Source organism: Oncorhynchus kisutch, linkage group LG27, assembly GCF_002021735.2.
Source record: "Oncorhynchus kisutch isolate 150728-3 linkage group LG27, Okis_V2, whole genome shotgun sequence".
Taxonomy (NCBI): Eukaryota; Metazoa; Chordata; class Actinopteri; order Salmoniformes; family Salmonidae; genus Oncorhynchus; species Oncorhynchus kisutch.
Genome location: NC_034200.2, coordinates 39,020,452 through 39,034,596, shown reverse-complemented (window position 1 = coordinate 39,034,596; position 14,145 = coordinate 39,020,452). Strand labels below are relative to the sequence as shown.

The 14,145-nt window shown below is 43.8% G+C and overlaps 1 protein-coding gene across 1 annotated transcript in view; it reads left to right on the top strand.

The window, feature by feature from the left end:
• LOC109871858 (netrin-G1-like) overlaps nt 1–14,145 on the top strand; it is a 169,736-nt gene that overhangs the window by 130,549 nt on the left and 25,042 nt on the right. Inside the window, exons 5-6 of the mRNA XM_031807307.1 lie at nt 1,570–1,596; nt 6,535–6,579. Coding sequence (XP_031663167.1) covers nt 1,570–1,596; nt 6,535–6,579 — 72 coding nt within the window. The remainder of the gene's footprint in view (nt 1–1,569; nt 1,597–6,534; nt 6,580–14,145) is intronic.

Sequence of the window (14,145 nt, the reverse complement as noted above, 5' to 3'; positions counted from 1 at the left end):
TTGTAGTAGAGATAGGGATAGTAGTGGGGACAGTAGTAGGGATAGGGATTGTAGTATTGATAGGGACATTAATAGAGATATGGATTGTAGTATTGATAGGGACAGTAGTAGGGACAGTAATAGAGATAGGGATTGTAGTAGGGATAGGGTTAGTAGTAGGGATAGCAATAGTAATAGTGATAGGGACACTAGTCATGATAGGGATAGCAGTAGTGAAAGGGATAGTAGTAGGGTTAGGGATAGTACTAGGTATAGGGTTAGTACTAAGGGAAAGTAGAAGGGATAGGGTTAGTTGTAAGGATTGGGATATTAGTAGAGCTAGGGATAGTTTTAGTGCTATTTTACCAAATATTAAAAGCATTGTGTATGAAGTCCTAGCTTAGAAATGCAAGAAGAAATCTGTTTTTTCTAACCAATTCTAGAAGAACTAAACTCTTTTGGCAGAGTTTAGTTGTTGACTTTGGCAGTAGACTGCAATTTCCTGCTTTGTCTCTGATTCTGTTGACTCTTTGCCGTTTGAAAGCAGTGTTAGGCCCATCAACAAGGAAGACTTGGTGTTAGGCCCATCAACAAGGAAGACTTGGTGTTAGGCCCATCAACAAGGAAGACTTGGTGTTAGGCCCATCAACGAGGAAGACTTGGTGTTAGGCCCATCGGGAATGAGTAGTTGGTGTTAGGCCCGTCGGGAATGAGTAGTTGGTGTTAGGCCCGTCGGGAATGAGTAGTTGGTGTTAGGCCCATCGGGAATGAGTAGTTGGTGTTAGGCCCGTCGGGAATGAGTAGTTGGTGTTAGGCCCGTCGGGAATGAGTACTTGGTGTTAGGCCCGTCGGGAATGAGTACTTGGTGTTAGGCCCGTCGGGAATGAGTAGTTGGTGTTAGGCCCGTCGGGAATGAGTAGTTGGTGTTAGGTCCGTCGGGAATGAGTAGTTGGTGTTAGGCCCATCGGGAATGAGTAGTTGGTGTTAGGCCCGTCGGGAATGAGTAGTTGGTGTTAGGCCCGTCGGGAATGAGTAGTTGGTGTTAGGCCCGTCGGGAATGAGTAGTTGGTGTTAGGCCCGTCGGGAATGAGTAGTTGGTGTTAGGCCCGTCGGGAATGAGTAGTTGGTGTTAGGCCCGTCGGGAATGAGTACTTGGTGTTAGGATCATGCAATGTAGCATCCCTGATTCACTGTCTCTGTATGTTGGCCCAGTGCTGCTAATCAGTGGACATTTTGGAGTGGCAAAAGCTGGAAAGTCTCTGAAAAGAGATTGACAATATTACGATAAAAGCCAAGGGTTTGTGGTTGATTAATGCCAAACACGAAAGGAAGCTGTTGTAAGAATTGCTCAAAAACCTATTTCAATCTCTTCTATTCTTTTTTGATATACATATATATTTTATTTTTATTTTTATGGATCTTTGTGAATGAATCTCTAAAGATAAATGTTTTGTTTGTTTTCTATTCTACTACAATATATTTTAAGGGGTAAAGATGTAAGCTGTGGACATTTCTTTGATCATCTCTCTTTCTCTCTTTGTCTCCTTCCTTCTATCTTTACCTCCTCTCTTCCACTCTTCCTCTCCAAAGGTATCCATAGCAGTCATGGACCAGTGCGTAAGTAAAACAAAACATTTATACAAATAACCCGTGATAACGGACAACTGCATTGCAGTTTCATTGTTCTTATTTAGGTGATGTGGAGAGGTGTAATTGCATTGGAGCTGTTAAATCAGCGTTATACCTACTGGTGTTATACCTACTGGTGTTATACCTACCAGTGTTATACCTACCAGTGTTATACCTACCAGTGTTATACCTACCAGTGTTATACCTACTGGTGTTATACCTACCAGTGTTATACCTACCAGTGTTATACCTACTGGTGTTATACCTACCAGTGTTATACCTACCAGTGTTATACCTACTGGTGTTATACCTACCAGTGTTATACCTACCAGTGTTATACCTACCAGTGTTATACCTACCAGGGTTATACCTTCCAGTGTTATACCTACCAGTGGTATACCTACCAGGGTTATACCTACCAGCGTTATACCTACCAGCAATATACCTACTGGCGTTATACCTACCAGCGTTATACCTACCAGCAATATACCTACTGGTGTTATACCTACCAGTGTTATACCTACCAGTGTTATACCTACCAGGGTTATACCTTCCAGTGTTATACCTACCAGTGGTATACCTACCAGGGTTATACCTACCAGCGTTATACCTACAAGGATTATACCTACCAGCAATATACCTACTGGCGTTATACCTACCAGCGTTATACCTACCAGTGTTATACCTACCAGTGTTATAACTACTGGTGTTATACCTACCAGTGTTATACCTACTGGTGATATACCTACCAGTGTTATATCTACCGGTGTTATACCTACCTACCTACCTACCAGTGTTATACCTACCAGCGTTATACCTACCAGTGTTATACCTACCAGTGTTATACCTACTGGTGTTATACCTACCAGTGTTATACCTACTGGTGTTATACCTACCTACCTACCTACCGGCGTTATACCTACCGGTGTTATACCTACCTACCTACCAGCATTATACCTACTGGTGTTTTACCTACCTACCTACCTACCTACCTACCAGCATTATACCTACTGGTGTTATACCTACTGGTGTTATACCTACCTACCAGCGTTATACCTACTGGTGTTATACCTACCAGTGTTATACCTACCAGTGTTATACCTACCTACCGGCGTTATACCTACCGGTGTTATACCTACCTACCTACCAGCGTTATACCTACTGGTGTTATACCTACCTACCTACCTACCAGCGTTATACCTACTGGTGTTATACCTACTGGCGTTATACCTACTGGTGTTATACCTACCTACCTACCAGCGTTATACCTACTGGTGTTATACCTACTGGCGTTATACCTACTGGTGTTATACCTACCAGTGTTATACCTACTGGTGTTATACCTACTGGTGTTATACCTACCAGTGTTATACCTACCTACCTACCAGCGTTATACCTACTGGCGTTATACCTACCAGCATTATACCTACTGGCGTTATACCTACCAGGGTTATACCTACCTACCAGCATTATACCTACCAGTGTTATACCTACCTACCTACCAGCGTTATACCTACTGGCGTTATACCTACCAGTGTTATACCTACCAGTGTTATACCTACCAGTGTTATACCAACCAGGGTTATACCTACCAGCATTATACCTACCAGCGTTATACCTACCAGCGTTATACCTACCAGTGTTATACCAACCAGGGTTATACCTACCAGTGTTATACCTACCGGTGTTATACCTACCAGGGTTATACCTACCAGGGTTATACCTACCAGTGTTATACCTACCAGGGTTATACCTACCAGGGTTATACCTACCAGTGTTATACCTACCGGTGTTATACCTACCAGGGTTATACCTACTGGTGTTATACCTACCAGGGTTATACCGACCGGTGTTATACCTACCAGTGTTATACCTACCTACCTACCAGTGTTATACCTACCCGTGTTATACCTACCAGTGTTATACCTACCAGGGTTATACCTACCAGTGTTATACCTACCGGTGTTATTCCTACCAGGGTTATACCTACCAGTGTTATACCTACCTACCTACCTACCTACCAGGGTTATACCTACCAGTGTTATACCTACCAGGGTTATATCTACCAGGGTTATACATACCAGTGTTATACCTACCAGTGTTATACCTACCAGTGTTATACCTACCAGGGTTATATCTACCAGGGTTATACCTACCGGTGTTATACCTACCAGGGTTATACCTACCAGTGTTATACCTACTGGTGTTATACCTACCAGTGTTATACCTACCAGTGTTATACCTACCTACCTACCTACCTACCAGGGTCATACTTACCAGTGTTATACCTACCAGTGTTATACCTACCAGGGTTATACCTACCAGGGTTATACCTACCAGTGTTATACCTACCGGTGTTATACATACCAGCGTTATACCTACCAGGGTTATACCTACCGGTGTTATACCTGCACTGATTCACATTAGTAATAATCCTATGTCGTCTTGTTACAAGGTGGAACACTGGAAGGTTTGTTTTAATATACACCTATTATTTTCTTGAATGATTTTCAATTTGATTGTCTTTATTTTTATTTAGCCTACCCTTTCTCCTTCTGGACTTCTTACACGAGTTGGATGGGTGTGGCTTCGTGACAAGCGAGTGGGATGGGTGTAGCTTCGTGACAAGCGAGTGGGATGGGTGTGGCTTCGTGACAAGCGAGTGGGATGGGTGTGGCTTCGTGACAAGCGAGTGTGATGGGTGTGGCTTCGTGACAAACTAGTGGGATGGGTGTGGCTTCGTGACAAGCGAGTGGGATGGGTGTAGCTTCGTGACAAGCGAGTGGGATGGGTGTGGCTTCGTGACAAACGAGTGGGATGGGTGTGGCTTCGTGACAAGCGAGTGGGATGGGTGTAGCTTCGTGACAAGCGAGTGGGATGGGTGTGGCTTCGTGACAAGTGAGTGGGATGGGTGTAGCTTCGTGACAAGCGAGTGGGATGGGTGTAGCTTCGTGACAAGCGAGTGGGATGGGTGTGGCTTCGTGACAAACGAGTGGGATGGGTGTGGCTTCGTGACAAGCGAGTGGGATGGGTGTAGCTTCGTGACAAGTGAGTGGGATGGGTGTAGCTTCGTGACAAGCGAGTGGGATGGGTGTAGCTTCGTGACAAGCGAGTGGGATGGGTGTGGCTTCGTGACAAACGAGTGGGATGGGTGTGGCTTCGTGACAAGCGAGTGGGATGGGTGTAGCTTCGTGACAAGCGAGTGGGATGGGTGTAGCTTCGTGACAAGCGAGTGGGATGGGTGTGGCTTCGTGACAAGCGAGTGGGATGGGTGTGGCTTCGTGACAAGCGAGTGTGATGGGTGTGGCTTCGTGACAAACGAGTGGGATGGGTGTGGCTTCGTGACAAGCGAGTGGGATGGGTGTGGCTTCGTGACAAACGAGTGGGATGGGTGTGGCTTCGTGACAAGCGAGTGGGATGGGTGTGGCTTCGTGACAAACGAGTGGGATGGGTGTGGCTTCGTGACAATGACCACAACCGCTCACCAGCTCTTTATTTTTTTATTTTTTTAATATATTTTTTTACCCCTTTTCCTCCCTAATTTCGTGGTACCAATTGGTAGTTACAGTTTTGTCTCATCGCTGCAACTCCCGTACTGACTTGGGAGAGGTGAAGGTCGAGAGCTGTGCGTCCTCCGAAACCCAACCCAACCAAGCCGCACTGCTTCTTGACACAATGCACACTTAACCCGGAAGCCAGCCACACCAATGTGTCGGAGGAAACACCGTACACCTGGCGACTGTGTCAGTGTGCACTGCGCCCGGCCCACCACAGGAGTCGCTAGTGCGCGATGGGACAAGAATAGTCCTGCCGGCCGAACCCTCACCTAACACAGGCAACGCTGGACCCATGGGTTTCCCGGTCGCAGCTCGGCTTCGACAGAGCCTGGACTCTAACCCAGAATCTCTAGTGGCACAGTTAGCACTGTGATGCAGTGCCTTAGAACACTGTGACACTCAGGAGGACACAATTTGACAGCTCTAACGCAGTTCCACCTCCTACATGCCAAAACACCAGCCATGCGTGTGTCGGCTATCGCGGGTTAACGCTTCATCTGATTGAATATAGGCCTAAATTGGTTATTTTCACAAACAGTGTAGGTTACACCTCGACGATGAACGTCCTTTAGCTAGATCTGCTTCTGCTGTCGGTCAAAATGTCTTCTCACTCATGTTGCATGCAAGAAGTCATTACTACTTTGAGATCCCTGAAGTACAAACCATTACCTATGTGTCTCATACAAATTTAGGATCTTAATTTGATCACCCTGTTGTAGGAGAACCTTCCTGCATTGTAGGACATTTAACATTTGTAGTGAATTTGAGATTTAAAAAGGCTCGGCTGTGAAATTTCAAACTTGATTTTCTCTTATGAAAAATGTATCAACCCCTACAAAAATGTCCATGAATTATAATCCACATAATGATTCACTTTCCCTGTTGCTTCAGGATTATCTTCCTGCTGTAGCAAACTGGCTCAGATTAAGATCCTACATCTGGAGTTGGTATTACAATGAAATATGACTCTAGAGTTTAGAGTATTTTGATGGAGATTACACACACTGCTACTCAGTGTCCCTGACTCTCTATACAAGTCATACATGTACATGCAGCATTATTAGAGCCTCATTTATACCTTGTGCTAACATGTGTCCCATTTCCGGATAATCCCACATTCTGATTCTGCCCACATTTACAGACAGATGTAAATGATTCAAAGACGCATTGTAAACTGATTTTTATCAATTAAAAGATCGGGATAAAAGCAGTGGGCGAAGGACGCATGTTAGTGGCAGGTATAAACAGGGCCTATGACTTCAGTAAAAGACCTGGGCATGCTGTCTATGTGCATTCAATTACTCCAGCATGAACTATCTGAAAGTGTCAATCAACTGTCACTTATATGACCTCTCCCATCTTTACACAGATCGAGCTAATGCTTCATCTCTGGGTGTTGCAAACCGTAATCAAGGTAGGATAAAAATTAAAGTTTATTTGATTCTTAATAAACAAAAATTCAATAACTAATATTGAGCAATGCTGTATGTACCTTACAAACTCTGAACTTTAACTCTCTCTCACACACACACATGCACTCAGGCACACACACACACACTTACATACGTGTACACACACTCCAGCCGATCTAATCCAGACCTCTGAGTCCCAGACATCCAATGATCACCTTCCCCTCGCCACAACTCTCTCTCTCCTTCCCTCTATCTCTCTCTCTCTCAATTCAATTCAATAAATGCTTTATTGGCATGAATGGGTGGTTGCCACTGTTTCCAAATCAATGTATGTAAAGTATTTAATTAATTAATATAAATATGAACAAAAACAATTATACATGGAAAATAATACACACCAAAAAAGAAAACAAAGAGCAACAATGTATGAATGAAATCTACAAGGGCTCATGTGTAAAACATAGTTGGAGGTATTGTCTCTCTTATATTATGACAGACCAGGACATAATCTGCAGCTAGATGTATTATATTATGACAGACCAGCTTGATCTACTGTCTCTATTATATTATGACAGACCAGCTAGATCTACTGTCTCTATTATATTATGACAGACCAGCTAGATCTACTGTCTCTATTATATTATGACAGACCAGCTTGATCTACTGTCTCTATTATATTATGACAGACCAGCTAGATCTACTGTCTCTATTATATTATGACAGACCAGCTAGATCTACTGTCTCTATTATATTATGACAGACCAGCTAGATCTACTGTCTCTATTATATTATGACAGACCAGCTAGATCTACTGTCTCTATTATATTATGACAGACCAGCTAGATCTACTGTCTCTATTATATTATGACAGACCAGCTAGATCTACTGTCTCTATTATATTATGACAGACCAGCTAGATCTACTGTCTCTATTATATTATGACAGACCAGCTAGATCTACTGTCTCTATTATATTATGACAGACCAGCTAGATCTACTGTCTCTATTATATTATGACAGACCAGCTAGATCTACTGTCTCTATTATATTATGACAGACCAGCTAGATCTACTGTCTCTATTATATTATGACAGACCAGCTAGATCTACTGTCTCTATTATATTATGACAGACCAGCTAGATCTACTGTCTCTATTATATTATGACAGACCAGCTAGATCTACTGTCTCTATTATATTATGACAGACCAGCTAGATCTACTGTCTCTATTATATTATGACAGACCAGCTAGATCTACTGTCTCTATTATATTATGACAGACCAGCTAGATCTACTGTCTCTATTATATTATGACAGACCAGCTAGATCTACTGTCTCTATTATATTATGACAGACCAGCTAGATCTACTGTCTCTATTATATTATGACAGACCAGCTAGATCTACTGTCTCTATTATATTATGACAGACCAGCTAGATCTACTGTCTCTGTAATATGACAGACCAGCTAGATCTACTGTCTCTATTATATTATGACAGACCAGCTGGATCTACTCTCTCTATTAAAATCTGACAGACCAGCTAGATCTACTGTCTCTGTAATATGACAGACCAGCTAGATCTACTGTCTCTATTATAATATGACAGACCAGCTAGATCTACTGTCTCTATTATATTATGACAGACCAGCTGGATCTACTCTCTCTATTATAATCTGACAGACCAGCTAGATCTACTGTCTCTGTAATATGACAGACCAGCTAGATCTACTGTCTCTATTATAATATGACAGACCAGCTAGATCTACTCTCTCTATTATAATATGACAGACCAGCTAGATCTACTGTCTCTATTATATTATGACAGACCAGGACATTTTCTTTTTTTTAACCTTTATTTAACCAGGCAAGTCAGTTAAGAACAAATTCTTCTTTTCAATGAACAGTGGGTTAACTGCCTGTTCAGGGGCAGAACGACAGATTGTGTACCTTGTCAGCTCGGGGATTTGAACTTGCAACCTTTCGGTTACTAGTCCAATGCTCTAACCACTAGGCTACCCTGCCGACATAATCTGGTGCTAAATCTATTATATTATGACAGACCTGGACATATTCTGGAGCTATATCTACTGTCTCTATTATATTATGACACACCATGAATATTTCTTTCAAAATTCCAGTTGTAAAATGTTGTTGAGGGTTTCATATCTTAAATTGGGAAGGGGTCCCAAACTTTGCTGCCATATGGAAGGTTTGGAGTTAAACAATTTAAGACACATCATGTTTTCATTCTCTCTGTCTCTATCTCCTTCCCTCTCAATTTCAGTTCAATTCAAAGTTTTTTTTTGCTAAAGCAAGTGAAATAAACACTTAACAAAAGTGAGAAAAAACAAATGTAATATCAACAAACTATTAGAAATAAACAGTAAACATATCACTCAACAGTTTCAAAAATATAAAAATGTAATTTTATCAGTGTTTTAGTTGTCGTAGGAATATAAGGGGAAGATAAATCAACAGAAGTATTGGTGGTGTTTACAATGTTGTTTGTGCTCCACTGGTTGCCCTTTTTTCTCATGGCAATGAGCCACACATCTTGTTGCTGTGACTACACACTGTAGTATTTCACCTGACAGATATGGGACTTTATCAATGTTGGATTTGTTATCAAACCATTTGTGAGTCTGTTTGATCTGGAGGAAATATGTGTTTCTAATCTGCTCTTACATTTGGCAGGAAGTGCAGCTCAGTTTCCACGTAATTTTGTGGACAGGTGACACACATCCTGTCTTCTCTTAAGAACCAGATCTGCCTATGGCAACCTCTCTCAACAGCAAGGCTCACCAAGTTTGTACATAGTCAAGGATTTTCTTAATTTTGGGTCTGCCACTGTGTGCTCTCTGTTTAGGACCAGATAGTTTGCTCAGTTTTTTAAAACGTTTTTATTTAAATAGGCAAATCAGTTAGGAACAATTTTTTATTTACAATGACGGCCTACCCCGGCCAAACCTGGACGACGCTGGGCCAATTGTCCGCCGCCCTATGGGACTCCCAATCACGGTCAGTTGTCATACAGCCTGGAATCAAACCAGGGTCTGTAGTGGCGCCTCTAGCACTGAGACGCAGTCCACCTTAGTCCACTGCACCACTCGGGACCAAGTGGTTGATTCTTTCCCGTGTGGCGAATAGTTATCTTTTATCTCATGATTTGTTTGGGTCTAACTGTTTTGCTGGGGCTCTGTTGCACCTGTTGTGTTTGTGAACAGAGCCCCCAAAACAGCTGGCTGAGGGGACTCTTCTCTATGGCTTTGTGGTGGAATTTGTGGGTTGTAGAGTTTTCTATATTTAGATAACTAGCTGGTATAGTCCTAATTCTGCTACGTATGCATTGTTTGGGGTTTTGCGTTGTACACAAAGTGTATTGCAAAGTGTATTGCATGCAGTCTCTCTCTCTCTCTCTCTCTCTCTCTCTTCTTCTCCTTCTCCCTCCCTCCTTAGCTCTCAATCTCTTAGATCTCAATGTGCCGTTCTGCCCTTGAGCAAGGCAGGTAACCGCCAACAACACCTGCTCCCCGGGCGCTGATGATGTGGACTTTGATTAAGGCAACTCCCCGCACTTCTCTGATTCAGAGGGGGTGTGTTAAATGCGGAATGCACATTTTGTTGTGAAACTGACTAGGTATCCCATTTTCCCCTTCTCTCTCTATTGCTCGCTCTCCCCTCTCTCTCTCACAGAGAGAGAGACATCAAAGTTACTGGTAACCCAAGATTTATCACAGCGTCAACAAACAAGGAGGCCTAAAGCGTGTTAGCATACATTTGCATATTTCCGTTAGGTAATGCCTATTGTGTGAAGTGCCTGTGTGCAAAAACTCCATTTGCAGTTCTAAACAAGGCATTTTTATTTTTTTTTTACTTTGGCAAAGGTTAAAGTCTTCAAAAAACTGTGTCAACTCCGTTCGTAACAGATTCTAGAGAACAGAAAACTGTGTCAACTCCGTTCGTAACAGATTCTAGAGAACAGAAAACTGTGTCAACTCCGTTCGTAACAGATTCTAGAGAACAGAAAACTGTGTCAACTCCGTTCGTAACAGATTCTAGAGAACAGAAAACTGTGTCAACTCCGTTCGTAACAGATTCTAGAGAACAGAAAACTGTGTCAACTCCGTTCGTAACAGATTCTAGAGAACAGAAAACTGTGTCAACTCCGTTCGTAACAGATTCTAGAGAACAGAAAACTGTGTCAACTCCGTTCGTAACAGATTCTAGAGAACAGAAAACTGTGTCAACTCCGTTCGTAACAGATTCTAGAGAACAGAAAACTGTGTCAACTCCGTTCGTAACAGATTCTAGAGAACAGAAAACTGTGTCAACTCCGTTCGTAACAGATTCTAGAGAACAGAAAACTGTGTCAACTCCGTTCGTAACAGATTCTAGAGAACAGAAAACTGTGTCAACTCCGTTCGTAACAGATTCTAGAGAACAGAAAACTGCATTGAGATCGAATGCTTCATTTTGATGTGAAAATTTGCAGAATATCGGCCAAGTTTCTATCAAGTTTCTATCAAGTTTCTATCATCTGTCTCCAACTTCTCCCACTTCATACCACTGGACTTCCTTTCGTCATCATATTTGGTAGTGAGTGGGAGTTCTAATTGGATTCGAAAGAACCCCTGTGATGTGTCTGTGTTTCCCCTTTTGTCCTTGCTGCTGTGGGGTAGATTGGTCTGCAGCTATCAGGGGTGGTAGGCAGCCTAGTGGTTAGAGTGTAGAGGCGGTAGGTAGCCTAGTGGTTAGAGTGTAGAGGCGGTAGGTAGCCTAGTGGTTAGAGTGTAGAGGCGGTAGGTAGCCTAGTGGTTAGAGTGTAGAGGCGGTAGGTAGCCTAGTGGTTAGAGTGTGGAGGCGATAGGCAGCCTAGTGGTTAGAGTGTAGAGGCGGTAGGTAGCCTAGTGGTTAGAGTGTGGAGGCGATAGGTAGCCTAGTGGTTAGAGTGTAGAGGCGGTAGGTAGCCTAGTGGTTAGAGTGTAGAGGCGGTAGGTAGCCTAGTGGTTAGAGTGTAGAGGCGGTAGGCAGCCTAGTGGTTAGAGTGTAGAGGCGGTAGGCAGCCTAGTGGTTAGAGTGTAGAGGCGGTAGGTAGCCTAGTGGTTAGAGTGTAGAGGCGGTAGGTAGCCTAGTGGTTAGAGTGTAGAGGCGGTAGGTAGCCTAGTGGTTAGAGTGTAGAGGCGATAGGTAGCCTAGTGGTTAGAGTGTAGAGGCGGTAGGTAGCCTAGTGGTTAGAGTGTAGAGGCGATAGGTAGCCTAGTGGTTAGAGTGTAGAGGCGATAGGTAGCCTAGTGGTTAGAGTGTAGAGGCGGTAGGTAGCCTAGTGGTTAGAGTGTAGAGGCGGTAGGTAGCCTAGTGGTTAGAGTGTAGAGGCGGTAGGTAGCCTAGTGGGTAGAGTGTAGGGGCGGTAGGTAGCCTAGTGGTTAGAGTGTAGAGGTGGTAGGTAGCCTAGTGGTTAGAGTGTAGAGGTGGTAGGTAGCCTAGTGGTTAGAGTGTAGAGGTGGTAGGTAGCCTAGTAGTTAGGGCGTTGGACTAGTAACCGAAAGGTTTGCTCGATTGAATCCCCGAGCTGACAAGGTTAAAAATCTGTCGGTCTGCCCCTGAATGAAGCAGTTAACCCACTGTTCCTAGAACAGTTAACCCACTGTTCCTAGGCCGTCATTGTAAATAAGAATGTGTTCTTAACTGACTTGCCTGGTTAAATAAAGGAAAATAAAAGAAATATCTCTGCTTAATCGATATGCACAGATCTCCTACTATCTGTTATCTGTGTAGGAAGTGTTACAGCTGAATTCACCCCATACCTGTAACCCTCACAGCCCTGAGTAACAGGTTGTTACATCAATCTAATTTAACATAATCATCAAAACTATGTGTGTTGAAATTGCATAGGAAGTTTCATGTAAAAATGAATTCTCAGGTAGAATCTACGTGGAAATTTCAACACAATTCATGTCGTGTTGTAAATACGTTGAACATGCGACATCAGATCCACGTCACATTTTCATCACATTTTCGATTTATTTTTTTGCGTATTCTCAATGTTTAATCAACATCTGTTGTTCGTCGTGTATGTAATCAATTATGTTGAATTTCATATTTCATTAGACCAAATCAAATCAAATCAAATGTATTTATATAGCCCTTCGTACATCAGCTGATATCTCAAAGTGCTGTACAGAAACCCAGCCTAAAACCCCAAACAGCAAGCAATGCAGGTGTAGAAGCACGGTGGCTAGGAAAAACTCCCTAGAAAGGCCAATACCTAGGAAGAAACCTAGAGAGGAACCAGGCTATGTGGGGTGGCCAGTCCTCTTCTGGCTGTGCCGGGTGGAGATTATAACAGAACATGGCCAAGATGTTCAAATGTTCATAAATGACCAGCATGGTCGAATAATAATAAGGCAGAACAGTTGAAACTGGAGCAGCAGCACAGTCAGGTGGAAGTTGAAACTGGAGCAGCAGCATGGCCAGGTGGACTGGGGACAGCAAGGAGTCATCATGTCAGGTAGTCCTGGGGCATGGTCCTAGGGCTCAGGTCAGTTGAAACTGGAACAGCAGCATGGCCAGGTGGACTGGGGACAGCAAGGAGTCATCATGTCAGGTAGTCCTGGGGCATGGTCCTAGGGCTCAGGTCCTCCGAGAGAGAGAAAGAAAGAGAGAAGGAGAGAATTAGAGAACGCACACTTAGATTCACACAGGACACCGAATAGGACAGGAGAAGTACTCCAGATATAACAAACTGACCCCAGCTCCCCGACACATAAACTACTGCAGCATAAATACTGGAGGCTGAGACAGGAGGGGTCAGGAGACACTGTGGCCCCATCCGAGGACACCCCCGCACAGGGCCAAACAGGAAGGATATAACTCCACCCACTTTGCCAAAGCACAGCCCCCACACCACTAGAGGGATATCTTCAACCACCAACTTACCATCCTGAGACAAGGCTGAGTATAGCCCACAAAGATCTCCGCCACGGCACAACCCAAGGGGGGGGCGCCAACCCAGACAGGATGACCACAACAGTGAATCAACCCACTCAGGTGACGCACCCCCTCCAGGGACGGCATGAGAGAGCCCCAGCAAGCCAGTGACTCAGCCCCTGTAATAGGGTTAGAGGCAGAGAATCCCAGTGGAAAGAGGGGAACCGGCCAGGCAGAGACAGCAAGGGCGGTTCGTTGCTCCAGAGCCTTTCCGTTCACCTTCCCACTCCTGGGCCAGACTACACTCAATCATATGACCCACTGAAGAGATGAGTCTTCAGTAAAGACTTAAAGGTTGAGACCGAGTTTGCGTCTCTGACATGGGTAGGCAGACCGTTCCATAAAAATGGAGCTCTATAGGAGAAAGCCCTGCCTCCAGCTGTTTGCTTAGAAATTCTAGGGACAATTAGGAGGCCTGCGTCTTGTGACCGTAGCGTACGTTTAGGTATGTACGGCAGGACCAAATCAGAGAGATAGGTAGGAGCAAGCCCATGTAATGCTTTGTAGGTTAGCAGTAAAACCTTGAAATCAGCCCTTGCTTTGACAGGAAGCCAGTGTAGAGAGGCTAGCACTGGAGTAATA